Here is a 20596-nt window from a genome sequence, read left to right as displayed (position 1 = left end):
AATTTAATAAATATCTGCTAAATTAATTTTTATAATAATAAAAAAAAATCTTTAGATTTTTTAGATATCAGCTGACTCAATTTTTATTGTTGTGACACCAAACTGACCAAAATTAGGAGTTCATAACCTAAAAAAAAAAAGAAGAAAAAAAAAAAAAAAGAAGAAATATTTAGTGGAAATAAAAGTTTGATAAAAAAATAAAATTAAAGCTGAAGACTGGCGTGTATATACGTGGTTGTGGTATTGTAAGTTGTAAGCAAAAGCAACCGGTACGGGTGAGCTCGTGAAAGAGGAAAGAGTGAGTAAGTGAGTGCGGGAAGGTATCTTGTAGTATCTCGCATCATCATCAGTATCTCTCAGTTGGTTTTACTGAGCGTGTCGCGCGCGCGTTCTCCAACTCGCTCGCTCCACTCGCTCAACCTCAACAACTAAACCAACTTAAACTTAACTAAAAGTACAACACACAACACTCGAGCCAACAAAACTCGAGGACGCTTTATTTATCTGTACACTACCGGCTCTCGCACCCACACATCCTCTTACTTCTTCAGTCGAGTCGTGGTCATCGCGATTGTCGTCGGGTAGCTTAACGGTTTTTTTTAACAAATATTTTTTCGAGTTTCTGTGATACCTTTGCTTGGCTGATCCCCCGCCTAAAGGCCTACACTCTGCTGCTCTACCCGGACCAACGTTACTGGTAAGTTGCTTTTATTTTTACAAACAATTTTTACCAAGCTAATTGCTCCTTTTTATTGTAGGTATGTGTTCATTGCATTTATTTTTTATCATATCATGTGTGTTGTGTTTATGTGTGTCGGATAGTAAAAATACACAAGTTACATAGTAGTTCGCCGTAACGCAGGGCTACTTTTGCACATTTTAACATCCGCCGCCACCACCAGACGTCTGGCATATCTAAAATCCCTTTTTTATTCTCACTTACACTGCTTACACTCGACAAGTAGTCATGCTCGTACTTGTACTAATATTTTAACTTTAAATATTAATGTTTATGTGTCAATAATTCAAATTTTATAATTTAAAAAAAAAACCACCAAGGTTTTAAATTTAAATTTAAAAAATTAACACAAAGTTATTTCTTCTTTGCTGTTAATTTAATTTTTATTTATTAAAAAATTATCAAACTTGTTTGCCATTTTCATTTTCGCAAATATTTATGATACTGAAAATAGCTGACATACAAAAAAATATACGACGCGGTATTTTAAATTTTTTGCTGATGAAATTTTTTATAAATTTATTTTTTAAATAAATTTAAATAATTCGCTAATTTCATTGTCACAAATATTATTATATCGTTGAACCAAAGGCTTTAATTTCTCTATTTCTTCGAGAAGAAATATTTTCTTGGGCTAAATATACACGCGGATGTACTAGTTTACATTTGATTTTTTGTGACGGGATAATTTTCATAAGCGTCAGTGGGACTGTGATATAAAATTGGTGATCGAGATGAGTAGGCAAGAGCTATTAATGGTGTGATCTCTGCTCTGGGTGGTATGGATATAGAAAAGTAGAACGGAGAATTGTAGGCCTTTGAAATTCGGAGTCATCTTCACGATGATAATAATAATAATAATAATAATAATAATAATAAAAACAATAATATTAATCTTAAATTTATTTAATAATAATTAGATCAAATTTAAGATTATCATTATCCTTGTTTTTTTTTTTTTTTTTTTTTTTTTTTTAATTTTATTGACCTAAAGAAGAAATTAAATTTTATGAGAGACAATATTTTGATAAAAGAAGATTACATTATAATAATTAAAGTGTTTTTTTTTAATTTTATTATTATTATTATTAATTTTTAAAATTTGCAACTTCATAAAACTAACAATAATAACAATAATAATAATAATAATAATAATAATAATAATAATCTGTAAATCATTACAGATATAATATTATATCAGTGAATTTATATAAAATATATATGTATATAATTTTGACAGTTTATAATTTATGTCTACGTATGTATAAATATTTACACTATTGATATGTACGTATTTTTATCGGTTCTTTCTTTTCTTTGTGATAATAAAGCCAGGTAATTGTATCAACTGTTCACACATGCTCTTTACCGTGAAAAAAACAGTTATGTACCCGAATAAAATATACATATAAATATAAATGTATTGGTATACATTTTTTATTTATTATTATTTAGCCGGGAAAAGATAAATTTATTTTAGCAAAAAATTTATTGTTAAATTTATTAACGAAGTATAAATAATTGTAAATATATTGAGTGAAAAATATGTTAAGTATATCCTACTCAGTCATGCATATAACATCTTAAATTTTAAGTGGTACAGTCGCGAATGAAAGAAATTCTATTTTTGGAATTTTATACAGTGAATCAGTTATAATACTAAAAGAAAGGAATGTGTGTATTTTATCCACACATTTAAATTACACATGCAACATCTGTTTTGCGATGAGAAATATTCACTCTTGGTGTTATTATTTAATATATTTAAACATTAAAAACTTTTAATTTAATTTTATTATTATTATTATTATTATTATTATTTAAATTATTAAATTGAATCATTTCAATTCAGACATTTCCGTTATGAAGAATATTTCTTCATTTAAATGCGTATATTTTTTAATTGCTCATAAATATTACGGTCGTTGTACTTTTTACTCCTAATAAATAAAAAAGGGGCTAGCTATTAATATTTAACACTATTATACTTTTTGTATTAGATATTCGTATATAAAACCGCATTTACAGGAATAATGAAAGTGATAATATTGCGGTTAAAAATAGTGTCACCCTTAAAAGAAACAGTGACTCATAATTGCGTGACATAATATTGCAAGTCCGGCAGCAGCAACTAAACTAACAGAATATACAGAAAAAAAGGTTCACTTGAGCCAAAAAAAATATTTTTCTTTCTAATTATTTTTTTGAGCGAAAAAATAATTTAAAATGGTATCAAATATTCAATTTGAATCAAGAAAAAATTATTTCCATTAAAAAAAATAAATTAAATTATTTTCAGAAACCTGAAAATTTTTTTGAGCCAAGAATTTTGTTCTCCAATCAAAAAATTTTTCTTTCTCTGTAAAAATTAGCTCAAAAAATTAATTTATTCAGAATAAATCCCAAAAATAGTCTTTATAAATCTGAATAAAAGAAGAAAATTCAATTAATTTATATAGTACGAAGGAAGTATAAATAAGAATGAACTTTATTATGAATATGAATATATGAAGTAAGAAGAAACATCCGGAAGATGCTGGATGGAGTTTCTTTATTTTTAAAACATTAATTTCTTTGAAAAATGACTTCTATTTATACATCCTATTCACTATTTTACCTTAAGCATCGTAACCTAATAATACACTGTACTCTAATACTAACTTAAGTTTTATTTAATACAAGCGCATACCAGTTAGCTCGGACGCCCAATACTCAATACTAATGCTATTAAATATTATTAAAGTACGGTTTCACTGAGTCACTTATCTGGACACAACAAGGATCTGTAATCCTCTTTTTTATTTAAATGAATCTGTATTATAGCTATATAATATTACATGTAATATATTTAGTATTTAGATTCCAAGGTATCATCACATCACATGTACACTTCTTCCGTTAATTAACTCAATCTAATCTTATGCATTCCATGCGCAATCATCGCGCACATAATTATTAAACTTTCTGCCAACCATAACAATTATTATTACTTATAATGAAAGTTATACGCAAAATATTTATTTGCTTAGCCCATGAATCTTTCATCTCTTCTTTTATAATTAAGTCTCACTCGCTATTTTAATTCATTGCGCACTTCCTAACTTTGATTTTTAGTTGTTTCATTTTTGGTCATTTATATCTTCTTCTTCATCTTCGTCTAGATTTTCAACTTGATTTCCGAACCAATTCATTATCGTTGCGAGTGATTAAACTTCAAAATTCAAACTGTTACACAATTTTAGAATGTCATTATTTTTATTATTATTATTTTATTGTAAAATCTTAAAAATTTTTTGAGTTTTTGATTTGATATTTAAATTTTGGGTTAAATATTGAAGATATAAAAAAATGATAAGAGTACTTTTTTATAGAAAATTAAATTTTCTATAAAAAAGGTCCTCATCAATTTTATTGTATCTTGTGTCTTTAATTTAAAACTTTAATTTAATTTTTTATCATCAACATATAGCTCAATTATAAATTTTTAAATTTCGCAAAATTATTATTATTATTATAATATTTTTAAAAATATTATTTAAATCACTTAGTAAAAACAGAGAGTCAGTGTCTACATAGCGCGTGCGCTGGTTTTTCTCTTAAGCTGCATGACTCGTAAGAATCCCGGAATGTTTTTTGGCTAAGGTTCAAAGCAAGCGGTTGTACACGTATGTCTAGAACGTTAGTGTGAGCAGTGTATATAAGTAAAACATAGTTTTGTTAGCTAAACATACGAATGGAATCAGATATCAGTTTAAAAGTGAGTTCAAGTACGCATACCTTACCGACAACGATCAGACAGGAGAAAAAGAAGACAACAATTTGTTCTTCTTTGGCCCACAAATAACACAATAACCTGGTACCTATTCCTATATTCTGCTCTATTAACATAAAAATTTTCCAATTTACCTTTTATTAATCCATTAATGTCATACTCATTCTTTATTAATTAAATTAAAAAGTTGATGTCATGTTTTCATTGTTGTTGCTCTTCGTTGCTATGGTGACTATTTTGGCAACAATTACCATACACGGAAAGAACAAGATAACACTGGATATCATTCAAGATTATACTCATTATAATCTGGCTACTATTTAAAAAAATTTTTTCACTCAGTATAATCTGAGATGATATCCATTGTCATCTTTTTCTTTCCGTGTAGAAACGGTTACCATGGCAACGGCTAAAAATTAATAAGCAAAATTTGTACAAATATTGATTAATTATAATTGTCGATAATAAATATTTAAACAGAACCGTGCAAAGCCCATTCGATTTTCTAGTCACATAAATATTTCTTCTTTTCCCAACAACAACAACTTGTTATTTATTTCGGGCGATTTAAAAAAGAAATCCTATTTTAAAAACCGTTCACCGAGGAAGAAAGAACGCTCTCAGCTCATCTGCTGGCTCTTTTTATCCCAGATAGTCCAGCAGCCCTTTTTTACAAATGTCTTGCTGTTAAAGCATGAATACTTGGTTCATTAGGCACTTGTGCGTGAATGACATGAGTAAATTTAATATATAATATATCATTATATTAAATGACCCATAGGAAATAATTTAATTTTTTTCCTCAATGTTAGTATTAATATTATTGTTTTTATTTTTAGAAATCCAACTAAGAGGATTAATTTATAATTTATAATTTATAATAATAAATATTGAATTACAGGGGAAAGAAGCTCGGCGGTTTATTTTGTTGGAATTACGGAAAATCTCGGTCGGAAATCCTGTGGGTATCAACCACAGTAATCTTGTAACTCGTTACTTGTAACCAACAAACATACACGTGATATAACGACAATATCTCGGATTTCATCGTTGTCAAAATAGGTTTTGTTGTTTGGAGCTGGTTACACTTACACTGCTGAGGATAGGATAAATAAGAACGAGAATTAACGGCTAATAATAGGTACATACATGCGTTTGGTGGTTGCTCCGTTGGAAGCAGATCTCCTCTCTACTGTTTAAAGCTGGCCAACGTTAACGGATAGACCTGTACTGACATACTCTCTATACTCTGTTGGTTGTTACTCTTACAATCTCACTGCTTGGGATTCCAAGACCCCTTTTCTTCTTTTTCTAAATAGTGTGCGGGTTACTGGATACCCGCTTAATTTACACCGCCGAGTACTCACCACGTATTTGTCAGCGTTAATTAATTATTACTAATTATTTACCGACTATTATGTGAATAATGACAATCACAATGCAAGTTATAAGACATAGAGCAGAAGAATGAATGAAATCTTGGTTAATTTATTTTAATGAGTTCCCGGGTTTTTTTTTTTTTTTTTTTTTTTTAAAGGGAATGATTAAGTTTCATTCAACAGGTTGACCTAAAGAATTTTGTTCACTTGCTAGAATTACTATTACTTTTTTTCATTTTTTAATTGTTAATTTCATTTTAATAAATTTTTATTTGATAGAAAAAATTAAAATTTAAATAAATTTTTATTAAATACAAATGAATAAAAATTTATTAAAATTTTAATTTTTGAAATTAAATAATTTTTATTAAAAATAATTGAAATCTGACAATTTTTTAAACTAGTTCAATATTAATAGATTAAGATTTAAAAATCAATAAAAATTTTAGAATTTGTATTAAAAAGAATTAATTAAATTTTAATAAATTTTTATTTGATAAAACTGCATGAAAATTTAATAAAATTTCAATTTTTAAATTGAAATAAAATTGATATTAAAAATAATTAAAATCTGACAATTTTGTGAACTAGTTCAATATTAATAGATTAAAAATGTATGAAAAAAATATTTTAAAATAATTCATTTGACATTTTTGAATATTCTTCTCTAATTATAGATGGTTACAACCCAATTCATTAATGAATACAAACAAATTGTCAGATGTCGGCTATTTTTGTTACCATAATAAATGAAGCTTTGAAATTTAAAATTCTTAATCCGTAAAATCAGAAAAAAGAAATAAATAGATATAAAATTAGTATCTTCACAAAATTAACAAAATGTTTTTTTTGTAATTGCAGATAACCCAGTTAAAATATGGCGGAACTAGTGGAAAATAAAACTACAAGTTTAGTAAGTACAAAACAAAACGATAATGCGTGCGGTGCCAATTCTAACATTGCTTTGATAAATATTGACAAAATAACAGCAAGTAGTGAGGAACTTGGTGACAATGATAATAATATTGAGGAAAAGGGGATAATTGGTTGTATAATTATAAATAATGTAGAGGAGAGTAGTCTTAGAAGTATAATTGACAATGAACTCGCATTGATCCGGTTGAAAAATGAACTTGAACAAGAGAATAAGAAAATGTTGATTGATGAGGAGCAGAAGCAACTGACGAATCACCATCATCAATCGGAGCTTTCTTCCCAGCTATGCCAAGATCTGGTGGGCATCAACAACGGTCGACTCATCATAGAAACAGATATTGAGGACTCCAACGGTAACGTCAGCCAAAATCTTGTTTCTGAATTTCTAAATAACTCAGGTGAAATCCACGAGCCTGCTCTCGGGAGTAATATTAAGCTTGTTGATCATCACAGTTATCAAGATAACAATAATGATGTCGCGGCTGCTACTGCTCCTACTTGCGATGCTGCTGGTACAGATTTAGATCCAGAACCGACTGCTCTGAATACTTTAATTGATTTTCTCGAGGATAGAGGGAAGAAAAGTGAAATTTTGCCAGAGGAGTTTAAAAATGCGGAAGAATCTTTACTAGAGCATTCCGTTATTAACAAAAGTTGCGTAAGTATTGTTGGAGATCAAAATCATATTGAAAGTAAATATACTGATAGAAGGATTTAGTAACAACATTTTTATTCATTTATTTGGGAGAAAAAAATATTTTACACCCATCAATATTATTTTTTACAGTTCAACAAATGATTTAGTTTAAATTAAATCTTATATTTTTACTTCAAATTATTTAGAGTAGAAGTACAAGTTTTTGGACTATTTTTGGCCACTTGCTATTTTGAAAAATTTAACTATTCAAGTAGAATTTTTATAGAATTTATGAATTAGTACATTTATACGAATAAAATTAATAAAGTCTTGCGCTTATAAAAATATTTATACAATAATTTTATAATAAAATGGCCAAAAAAAAAAAAATACTTCTACTCTATTTTAATTATTTTGAGTTTAAAAATTAAGTTACACGCTAAAATTAGTTTAAAAAATTTTTTTCTTTGATATTAATAAACGATTTATTGTGTAACAATAAATAATTTGTTAAATACTACTAAATATTTATTTGTTGGAACTAAATGAGCTTTAATAAATAATTCAGTAACCATTACTAAATATATGGTAATTAAAGGTTTGTTATTAAATGCTTCTATCAGTGTATAATGATAATTTTCAGGACGATAATTATTCTCAAATTATTTCTTCTTTTAAGATGAAAGAAAACGTCAGTGAATTTCTCGTTAATGAGAGCGAGAATGGATTTTCAGTGGATTTTCCGTCGCTAGATCTTCAGTCTAGCGGCTGGCAAGATTCAGCGAGGTTTATCTTTAACGAGCAGTTATCAGCGGCTGATAATAATAGCAAAGATATTAAGAAGACAACTGAAGAAATAAATAATAAAAATAAAAATGATGATATTCTCACGGAAACTTGTTTATCTAGACAAGATACTATTGAGAGTACAATAATAAAAAATAATTGCTATGAAGATTTATTAATAGAGTTTGGTAGCAGTTGCAACAGCAGAGAGACTGGTAATAGTCTTTATCGAGAAAATAGTAATGAGGAATCATTGACCGGCTGCAGCCGCCAACAGAAGCAGCAAGTAAAAAATTCTTTACTGCTGACTGAATTAAATCATTTTAATGCCATTGATTCATCAGAACCCGGCGAGGACGAGTACGAGGAGCTGGTTACTCCGGAGCCAGACTCTAAGATAATGTCCGATATAAATTTAACTGGATCCGCCGATATTGTTCTTCCCGACAGCGATAATTGTCAATCTGCCCATTCCGAGTTAATCATTGTCAGCGACTCGCCCAAGAAGACTAACGATCTTATTATTAACAACAACAATAATAATAATAATAATGAACTTACTAATAATTTAGCTGATTGTGAGAGCATGTCTATTTCTTCCCTATTAGACCCATCACCAGTTTACCGAAAAATATTTGATGACAATTTAACAAATGCATGCAGTGTAAGTTTTGAAAATAATCTTTTCTTCTTCTTCTTATTTTTTGCTGAGAAAAAATTTATTTTTAAAAAAATTGACATTTTTGTAAAAATAAATTTATTTATTGATAATTTTTAATTTTTAAATGAAGAAATAGAAATTTTTTTGTTAAAAAAAAATATGGATAGACAATCTATGTCTAAAATTATTTCTTTTCAAATTTAGAAAACTTTTTTTCAACAAGAAAGTTATTGTAAAAGAAAATTAAGTAATTATTTACAAATGGGGTCAACGATTTTAATTTTAATTTTTTTGAATAAAATTTCTGTTAGATTTTATTTATATATATATATTTTTTTTTTTTTAAATACATAAAAAAATGAACAATTTAAAATAATAACAGTTAATTATCACAATTTTAACAAATTAAAAAAAAAAAAAAAATATATTAAAAACATCAAAAAAAGATAAAATAGAAATTTTATTCAAAAATTGTTATTTCTTCAGCAAAAAAATAAAATCGTTTAAATTTTTCAACAAATTAATTTTTTTAAATAAATTTTTCTTCTCAGCGTGTAAAAAATTTTTGGTTTTAATTTAAACATTAAAAATGCGACTTTAACTTGAAAATCTTCTTACCGCAAACCAGAAATTTTTTACAGTGTCTCTATTAAAACTTAAATAACATTGTACTGTATAAAATGTATAAAATATTGTATAGTATTACATTGAAGCAACATGTAATTGTTGCGGTAATTTACAAGTAGATGATTTATCTCTGGTAGATTTAGTGCACGATGTAAATATGGGCTCTACCATGTACAAATTGCAAAGTGTAAAAATATATATAAATGTCTATTTGATTAACGATTATTTGGTGCAGACCGAGAGTTCAGAGGAGGTGATAACAACCAGCACAATAACCTCCACGACAACTAAAAGTTCGGCTAAGATAAAAAAGAAAAAGATCGAGGGTGTCATTGGTAATAGCGACGTTACGTCCCAGTCTCCACCTCAGTCATCAATCAGCGCGTCGCGCACTAAAAAAACTAAAAAGAGCAAAAAAAAGAGCGACCTCGAAAAGGAAAACATTTCAGTGGTTAGTAAAATTCAAATATTTATTTTTTTTTTTTTGTTAAGAAAAATTATAATTTTTTATTAATTCGCCTGCATGATCGCTTCTTTAGCATCCCAACTTTTATACAATCAGTAATTAGCATTAATAATTAGAAATTGTATAAGAGGTTTAATGAGCGTTTAGGCATGGGCAAGTTCTTTAATATGTTTGACGCATGTTTAGTGTATTTTGTGTGCAGAATATTAATACTGGAGACTCAAGCATGCACAACAATAATAGCCACCATAATTACCACAATTCCGTGTCCGCGGAGGAGTGTATTTTAGACCAGGATGATTTTTCAAACGTTAACGTCAAAACTCTCGTGAGTATTGCTATAAATTAAAATCGTTTTTGCACAATATTTTTATTTTTATTTTTATTATTTTGTACGCTGTTAATTATTTTAGAAAAAAAATATATTTTTATATTTAATAGAAATATATTTTTATATAATAGACACCTAAAAAATTTTTTAATTTTTAAAATAATTAATTTATAAAAGAAAATTTCATAAATATAAATTTTATATATTTATAAAAATATTTTTTTATCATAATTTATTTGTTATAAAAATTCCAAGAATTAATTGACTATTTTTCTTGAAAATAAAATTTTTTAATAAATAATTTATAAATTAATTTTAATTTTAAGTTAAAAAAAATAAATAAATAATTAGAATTTTTCTGGAAAATTAAATTAAATTTTTAAATAAATAATTTATAAATTAATTTTAAGATAAAAAAAATAAATAATTAGATTTTTAACAGCGTACTAATTGTGCAGACGTGAAATTTTTGGCACTAAAAAAAAAAAAAAAAAAAAAAACAACGTGAAAATTAGATAATCAAAGTGTCGGAGTTAGCGATATCTGCATGACTAAAAAAAATAATAAAAGCTACTGATTTATTTCAATCGCATGTAGACACAATGTTACACATTGGAAAGTACTAAGTGCAAAGAGCTGACGAAATTCAATAAGGAAACAATCGAGACCGGAGTATCCATTAAACAGTTGGTGAGTGTGACATTAGGGGTCATAAATTACTATACAAGGTATCTTTGTACTCTTTGTACCTTTCCAAGTGCTCAGATTAATGCAAGAACAAAAAGCATAATGCCTTTATGTCATATCATATCATATATTTAGCATTTTATTATATCCTGTGTAATTGCTTTATCAATACTTCTTAACTCTTACAAGAGGTGGCCGTTTAAAATTATGAACTCGAGATTTTTTTGAACTTTTTAAAATAAGTCACACTTATTTATAAACTTAACATATTTTACATCCGCTTTCATCCTGTTATTTATTTATTTATTTTTTTTTTTTTTTTTTTATCTAAATAATTTATTGCTTATCCACACAAACATTCATATAAAAGTATACTCAGCTTGCAAAATCCTTGGGATTAAAAAGTCTTCAGTATAGTTAAGTCACCTTGTTATTTTTATTATTAAATATATTATTTTTTGTTACAGAAGTCGAGTTTCAACAAGTTTGACGCCCTAACTAAAAAATCAGTCCTGCACACCCGGTCTTCAACTGACACGGTAAAAAATTTAATTTTCTCTCAATAATCTAAAAAATAATTTATATTATTGAGAAAATAAGCGAAATTTTGTGGCCAGTGTATTTGTATGATAAAATAGGTTGTTATAATTTTTCATCATTAAAAAATAAAGAAATGACCTTGTATCTTGTGAACTATTGACATTTTTAAAGATATAAGCTCATCCCGATAATATACTCATCAAGACCTTTCATTTGAGTACCCACATAAATTTTTCATATATTTTATATATTTATATATATGTATATATGAAAAATATATAAAAATACATGTGGGTACTCAAATGAAAGCTCTTGATGAGTGTAATATCAGGATGAGCTTATATTTTAAAAAATGTCAATAATTAAAAAATTACAGTGCAATTTAACAAAAGTAATTATTTAATAAAGCAAAAATTGATTTATTTATAGTTCACAAGCAACGGCATTCACAAAGTGATTGCAGGTTGCTAGTTAACAATTAATAAAATAAACCTCTTAAATAGTTGATCATCATAGTATCCTCAAGGACTAAAAAAAAATTTGTCTTTAGGCGGGACAAAATGGTGGGTGTGATGCGAACCCGAATTGCCGCAGCTGTGGCAAGGTTGTGTTTCAAATGGAGCAGACAAAGGCCGAGGGTTTAATATGGCATAAAAATTGCTTCCGATGCATTCAGTGCAGCAAGCAACTTAATGTCGACAATTACGAAAGCCACGAGTGTACGCTCTACTGCAAACCACATTTTAAGGAGTTATTTCAACCGAAACCTGTCGACGACTCGAATCGCTCTCGTAAGTTTGGTTATACACTTTGCTTTGCATTATACATTCTACCATCTACCATCTACCATCTACCATCACTGTACCTATCCCCATACCCCATGCCTATACCTTTAGGCGTGTACGGGTATAGGATGTATGTATATAACTTAACCAGGTGTGTGTCTGTCTGTAATACATGTACGCCAGACAGTAGGACTATCGACATCGACTGGCTGCCCGACTACCAAGCTTCTCTATTATCTTCGACAATTCATATTTATTATTCATCCTAGTTGTGGTTGATTAACAATTAAATAAACTCATTCATTAGTTTATGTAATGATGGGTATACATGATTAATTTGAAAGTCAGTGAAAGTATTAATAGTGATTATATATTATTATTCTTTTGCAGTATGTCCGCAAAAACCGGAGATGATTATTCGAGAGAACCATCCTAAAGAATTACCACCTGACGTTGTTAGAGGTAATTTTTTTTTTTTTTTTATTAATTATTATCTAATATTAAATCCTGTAAAAATATCAGATATTTTTATTTATTTATTATAAAAACATTAAAAAAAAATTTTTTTTTAACTTATTAGAGGTAATTTTTTTTTTTTTTTAATTATTGTCTGATATTAAATGACACTAAAAGTATCAAATATTATTAATAATTTATTTTTTTTATTAATTTATTATTATAAAAACTAAAAAAAAAATTTATTGTCTGATATTTTTATTGTAATTAATTACTCCGGTTTGAATTGTTTGTTTATAACTTATTAATGGTATAAAATGTGGTTGTGCTGAAGCTTCTGATAAACCGGATCTTGGGCTAGAAGAGCTGTCATCACTTAACGTTAAATCACGCTTTCAAGTATTTGAGAAATCATCAACGAACGAGCAAATGAATGACATTGAAAAGTCCGCTTCACAGATATCTGTCAAGAGATCACCGAGTATTCTCAGTAAACTCGCTAAGTAAGTTTATTAATTATTTATAGTTATTAAATCCAGAGTATTTTATTTTTTTATATATATATATATATAAAATGGATTTTGTCTAAAAATAGATTTCAAGCTAAAGGAATGGATATCGGAGTGGCTGATGAATCATTGAACGGGATACCGTATGAAGAGTCAAGTGAAAGTGAAGAAGAGGAAGAAAATGAAGAAGACGAGGAGGGTGATGCAGACATAGTTAAATCGAAAAAATCAATACGCGAACGTCCGATAAGTTTTACTAAAATGGACGACATGAAAAATCGATGGGAAGTGACGAGTCAACAAGGCAGACGTGAATCACAGCGTGAAGCACGCAAAGAAGAAATTGCCGGCATACGTTCAAGGCTCTTTATGGTATTAAAATATACTTTCAAACAATACTTTCAACAATCTAGCTCTAGCTTGTTATTAAAGATTTGTTGCTAGTTTTATTGTATTATTATTCCGTTCTATTATCAGTTTGAAATAGCGTGCTAATTTTTGTGACCTATACTGAGATTTATTTACAGTCATTTAAATCTTGTATTAAATAATTCCGAGCGTAAATCTCTATTGATTGCTCTTTTGTTTTCTTTCGACTCTAAGCAACCATGTTGTAGATCTAATTAGAATTTTATTATTATTATTATTATTATTATTATTATTATTATTATTATTATTATTATTAAAAAGCTCTTTGTCAATTTAATTGTATCTTGCGTCTATTAGATACAATATTAATTTTTAATTACAATTTATTTAAAAAATTCAATCTTAATTTAATTTCTTTTATTTGAAATTTACATTTTTGGTTAAATATTGAAGAAATGAAAAAATAATAAATAAAATTAAATTTTCTATAAAAAAGGTTTTTATCAATTTTATTGTATCTAAAGCCTTTAAGACACAATATTTATTTTTTTTTTTTTAATTTTAGTAAATGATTATAGATTGAGATTAATAATAACAATTAATTGTGCTTTTAGGGTAAGCAGGGTAAAATGAAAGAACTGTATCAGCAAGCAGTGGCTACCAGCGAGCGTGTCACTAAGATAAATCCTGCTGAAGAGTTCCAGTGCACACCAGCTCACGCACGTTCAATAAAAGAAAAATTCGAACGTGGCGAGCCGATAACTTCTTCGAATGCGGATGAAGCTGATAGTAACAGCACAAGCAATAAAATAAAACAGGAAAAACCAGACGAAGATGTTATTGCAGCTGGTAAAAAAAAAAAAAAAATATATATATAGTATAATATAATATAATGTTTATAAATATATCTGTGTAGGACTTAGATTTCGCATAACATCTTGAGGATGTTTATGAGTGTAATTTATGTATGCAACTAAAAATTAGGAGCGAGTTTAAATTAAAGTTTTACGTCTTAATTTCAGGTATAAGTAGAAAATCTCGGAGTTTATTTTTGGAATTGGATGCATCTGCGGCCAAAAGCGGAAGACCAATGACACCCGCAGCCGCAGCAGCCAATTCAAAGTCTCTCACTGATGCTCCAAGACGCGCTAGAGATGTAAGTTATGCTAGTACTATAATACTACATTAAGTAGGCCATTTACTTGGACACAAATGCTACAGCTATTAATTGCTCATTTACTGTTTTGTTTTATTTATAAGAAATTCTTGTAAGTTATAATAACAACCCAGGAATTTAAATACTGTGTACTGTAGATGTAGATATTTGTAATAACTGTTATCAGTATCATCGCGTAAATTACTCGTTTCTATTTTATTTAAATACTTTGAATTTATATATATATTTTTTTTTCCATTATTTTATTATTTAAAAAAGAATGATTGATTAACTGGGGAGTTGTAATAAAAAAAAAGATATTTATGGGACGTCAGGTACGAGTAGACGATGTGGTTCGTAGTACAGATACAACCGAAGAAATTCACGTCGAGACATCCGACATCTCAAATAAATTTAAATTTTTTGAGACGTATAAAGAGCCGGAGAAAGAAAGAAAGCAGTTCAGAATAACGCCACCACGTGATGGACAAGTTAAGGTTTGTTTGCGTATGTGTGATGGGATAATTAAGATTTTATTTTAATGGTGACTTCGCAATTAAATAATACATGCATATACATTCAAATAATTACAATTATTGCTGTGTGTTACGCGTATGCCGGTTTTATCTAACAGCACAATTAACCCTATCAAGATTATTATTATTTCCCATAATTACAATCTTCTTTATAATATTATTATTATTACATAATGACTTTGTGTGATTGAGTTTATTTGCAAGTTAATGTTTTTTTTTTTTTTTTAAATTAATATTTGTTATAATTATGGTCAAGATTTGCTGTAATTTCAAAATAAGAGTTAATAATTGAATTTTTGATATTACGGCGAAAATATTGATCAAATAAAAAAAAATTTTTTTTTATAAAAGTTTTAAATTTAATTTTATAAAAAAAAAAATATCTTAGATTTTTTTTTACGACCAACGAAAAAGCCGCAATTTTTTAAATTAATTTTTTTTAATTAGTTTAAATTTGAATAATTAATTAAAAAATTACGGCAAAAATATTGGCCGTTAAAAAAAAAATCACATAAGAAATTAAAAAAAAAAAAATTAAATTTTTTAAAGAAAGCAAAAATTTTGGACCTAATAATAATGTTTTGCTATGATTTCAAAGAAACAATTATCATAATACTCAATAATTATTTTTATTTTTTAATAAAACTAGGTGAATTCACCGGAACGTGAAATTTATCGGGATCCGGATGTAATACGAGCGGACGACAAAGTAGACCAGCTAGTTCATACAGACACGACAAAAAAAATGCTCTCCATATTCAGACAGATGGAGGAGAAGGCCACGAAAGAAGATGTACCTGATGGACCAAAGCCGCTGAAGCGTTTCACACCGCCGCCGGAGGATAAGTATGCTAAGCTGACTGCTTCTGACACCGACGAGGAAGAGGACGGCGAGGAGGAGGAGGAAGATGGAAACGAGGATATCACCGAGGAGGAAAGAAGAAATCCTAACTATGTTCGGGCTTCCGATAAGGTAATCCTAATGCCATTAATTACTCATTTTTACAATACATATGTAGATAAATATTTTTTCAATGAATCATTTTATCTATCTACTGATAATTGGCTAGAATAATGTTGTGATTCAATTATTCTTACTTATCTAAAATATTCAAATAGTTATTTTAAGAATTAATCACCTTGGATAAAGATAAGACAACGGGTGATTGTTATTTATTATCCATTTATATGATAAAATGAGTTTTCATGGTTAAATTTGGTATCGTTACAAGGAATGACCTTGTATCTTGTGTTTCATTGACATTTTTAAAGATATAAGCTCATTTTGATGTTACACTCATCAAGACCTTTCATTTGAGTACCCACATCAATTTTTCATATATTTATATATTTTATATATATGTATATATGAAAAATATATAAAAATGCATGTGGGTACTCAAATGAAAGCTCTTGATGAGAGTAATATCAAAATGAGCTTATATCTTAAAAAACGTCAATAGTTAAAAAAGTACAGTGCAATTTAATAAGATTCATTAATTACTAAAGCAAAATTTTATTTATTCATAATTCACAAATCACGGCAGTTATTTATCATTTATATTTAATTCCAGATGGAGGATGAATTTTTAAAGAATGCACAAAATGCAGCGAACGCTAAAACTCTTCGTGCCAAGTTTGAACAATGGGAAGTTAATGACAAAAAAATAAACAATCATAGCACCACAATTGTCGATGAAATGGAGTTAATAAAAGCGACTAATGGCGATGGAGAGCAGACTAGCATAGAATCAACAAGAAGTCTTAAAGCAAGATTTGAGTCTTTGGGTACTCAGCAAGTAACCGAGTCTCCACGTACGCCTAAAGTCAAGGTCAACAGATTCGTGGTAAGTTTAAATTTATAAATAAATATATATATATATATATATATATATATATATATATATATATATATATATATATATATATATTTTTTTTTTTTATTTAAAAAAAAATTGCACTATGCATTTGACCATTTTATTATTTTTATTTATTCCTATACTTATATACCTCAGTGATTTATTTTTAATTTAATAATAAATTCTTATAATATATGTAACGCAAATTGGCACAGCATGGGAATGAAGTGAATAAAAATATAATTGTAAGCAGCGAATTATTTAATCCTTTATTCAGAAATTATCTCAGGATTAAAATATGCTTTTTTATATTTATTTTAATTTATTAATCCATACTATTATTTATTTATGTATCAGCTTAATAATTTATTAGCATGTTTAATGAGTGTAAGAGTAGTGTGTAATTTTGCATTTTACTTAAAAGGTAAAAGCCCCAATTATTGACACCATAAGAGACAAAATTATGATTTGGTTTTTTTTAAGCAATTAAATATCAATATCGTTGAATTTTTTTTATAATAATATCTCAAGTAATGTTTTTAATAATCAATTTATTTTTTTTAAATTATAATTAGTGATATTTACTAATTAATTTTAAATAACACCAATTATTAATTAATTAGAATTTAATAAAAATTTATATGATAGATATTTTTATTACAGATGATTAAATAAATTTAAAAATAATTTACGGGGTCAATATTGGGACTTTTAGCTTATTTATTTATTTATTAATTTTTTATTAATGTATTGCATTAAATTTTAGATATTAATACTATTGTCATGGTTTTGTTTTATTAATGTCATGTTTGATTAATTATTTTTTAATGAACATAAATGTATGATGTATGTTAATTTGTAATATTATGTAATTAATTTTTGGGGTAAACAGTGAAACCCGGCGAGGCTGAAGACTAAGGAAAACACAGCCCCGCTGTAGTCGAGCAACAAACTCTCTAAGCAAGCAGGGACTGGGATAATCATTATCAAGAAACTTATCAAAGCTTCGAATTCATCATTTTATTATCTTCGTTATTATTGTCGTATCAAAAAGTGTATTTTATATCATTATTAATTAATTATTATTATTGTTATATAATTGATGTTTAAAACATTTTAAATATGATTTTATTCAATATATTAAATATATTTAAGCGTTAAGTTGCAATATTATTATTATTATTATTATTATTATTATTATATTTTTGAGTTTAAAAATGTAACTCTGTATGTTTTTAATTATTTATTTATAGTATCATTTTATTGACCCGGCATCGAATTTACGAGCTAATAAATTTATAAATATATTCAAAAATACATGACATATTTTAAAAAATTTTTAATTTAACAATTAAATTTATAAAAAAATATTTCATGTATTTTTGAAAGATCTTTCTTAATGTTATACCAATTTTTATGTAAAAGATCTTGTTAGATATTAATTATTTTATAATGAATTTTAATTTATCATAGATACTGATATTTTGAAGCGCTTCCTTTGTTCGGTATGTTATAAATGTTATTTATAAGACAGCCGGCATTATAAACTTGGTATGGTTAATTATTCTTTGTAATCATTGTTTATTTTTAATAACTGACATGACTGAATTTTTACTGATTGATTAAATTGACTTATAAAATGTAGAACTCGTACTTATACAAGTATATTTTGTATATGTTACAACAACGATATACTAATCGACCATAGAAACTTTTTACTTAATATAAATTTCAATAGAAAAAAAAAAAAAAAATTTAATAAATAAGCAATATAACTGACATTTAATATGTGATGCAGTCTTATCTTTAGATTAACTTGTAATTTCCCTTTAATATGTTTAATACATGGAAAGAATAAGATTACACTGAATATCATCCCAGATTATAATGAGTATAATCCAGATTACAATTAGTATAATCCAGATATCACTCAGTATAATCTAAAGTTTTCTAGTTACTATCTGAAATTTTTTTTACCACAGATATCACTGAGTATAATCTGGGATGATACCCAGTGTCATCTTGATCTTTCCGTCTAAGTAAAAAAAAAAAAAAAAATTCTTTTTTCGCTTGTGCTTTTATAATATATTTATAACATGTAAAATCGCTAATGAAAAAAATTTTTAAGTATGTGTGTGTACATGATTAAAAGTAATCAGCGCTTTTTTTTTGTCGCTAAAAAATTGTATAAATTAAAAAATTTTTTTAAACAGAAAAAATAAATTTTTTCAGCGGATTGTTTTTTAAACTTAAGCTTGTTTTTTAAGCTATAAGTTCAACTACATCCAAGAGCTATTTTTAATTTTAATTACGACATAAATAAACAGATGAATTAAAGTTTCTGACTGCACACATACTCGATACTAAGCGAATTAATAAAACCTATTTGTACAAGTATTTTTCAACAATGTATTTATATCGTATAAATCAATGTGTTTATAACAATTTATTTATATCATATACACATTTAAAGTACTGATTCTGCGAATCCTGAATATCGAAAAATAAAACGGTCAAATGCTCACAATAAAAAAATATATTTACTTAATTTATTTATTAATTATAAATAAACTACTAACAATTTTTTATACAATAAATTAGGGGATACCAACGACAGTTGACATAGATATTTGCGAGAGCTGCCAGAAGAAGGTCTACCCCTTGGAAAAAATAGAAACTAACAACAAGATTTTTCACAAGCAGTGCTTCAGATGTTTGCAGTGCAATTGCATCCTCAGGTATTTTTTTTTTCTCAATGATTATAATTTATTTTTAAAGTTTATTAAAGTTTTTTTTTATTATTCATTTTTTTATGAATTTTTCAAAAAAAAAATTATTTCAATAAAATCAAATGAAAATTTCGTTAAAAAAAATGAAAATTAAAATAGTTGACCCCACTAATAAATATTCACCTTTATTTTATGTGAGAAAAAATTTAAATAATAAAATTTTATTATTTTAGAATGGACTCATTTACTCTCAATAACGGCAAGCTCTACTGTATTCCTCACTTTAAACAACTGTTCATTGTCCGAGGCAATTACGAGGAAGGCTTCGGTATAGATCAGCATAAAAACAAATGGATTAGCAACGGGGCCTTAGACATACCTCCTCAAAACACAACATCATCTCCGATTATAATAGACTCATAACCATAACACACATTAGCGTTTACATTCATACTGAATTAAACAGAAAATAAATTTTTTTAATTTTAATAATTAAATAAAAAAAAAAAAAAATCACATGTAGAATTTTTTAAAAATTAAAATTGTGAATTTTTATAATAATTAATTAATTAATTAAAAAAATTAAAAAAAAATTTTTAATACAGCTCCAAAAATTGATCATTTAAATATTGAAAT

General features: G+C 26.9%; 1 protein-coding gene across 2 annotated transcripts; it reads left to right on the top strand.

Moving 5' to 3' along the window:
- The first annotated feature begins 8 nt into the window (after positions 1–8).
- On the top strand, positions 9–20574 carry LOC141530585 (uncharacterized). Of its 2 annotated transcripts, XM_074247774.1 has the most exons (17): positions 9–697; positions 6752–6803; positions 9773–9988; positions 10206–10331; positions 10932–11024; positions 11489–11560; positions 12112–12352; positions 12737–12808; positions 13137–13305; positions 13398–13683; positions 14295–14529; positions 14703–14836; positions 15172–15333; positions 16022–16345; positions 16947–17219; positions 19833–19969; positions 20194–20574. In XM_074247774.1, the coding sequence occupies exons 2-17, from the start codon at positions 6768–6770 to the stop codon at positions 20381–20383; spliced, it is 2766 nt and encodes a 921-aa protein (XP_074103875.1). In that variant the 5' UTR covers positions 9–697; positions 6752–6767; the 3' UTR covers positions 20384–20574. The 2 variants fall into 2 exon arrangements, with proteins under 2 accessions (XP_074103875.1, XP_074103874.1); XM_074247773.1 differs by lacking the exons at positions 9–697; positions 6752–6803; positions 10206–10331; positions 10932–11024 and adding exons at positions 6896–7484; positions 8143–8913.
- The last annotated feature ends 22 nt before the right edge of the window (positions 20575–20596 follow it).

The sequence above is a fragment of the Cotesia typhae genome, unplaced genomic scaffold (genome assembly GCF_013202065.1).
Source record: "Cotesia typhae breed Kobodo isofemale line unplaced genomic scaffold, CoteBio_Ctyphae contig_5, whole genome shotgun sequence".
Taxonomy (NCBI): Eukaryota; Metazoa; Arthropoda; class Insecta; order Hymenoptera; family Braconidae; genus Cotesia; species Cotesia typhae.
Note: the sequence above shows the minus strand (reverse complement) of the source record. Positions and strands in the feature narration are given on the sequence as shown.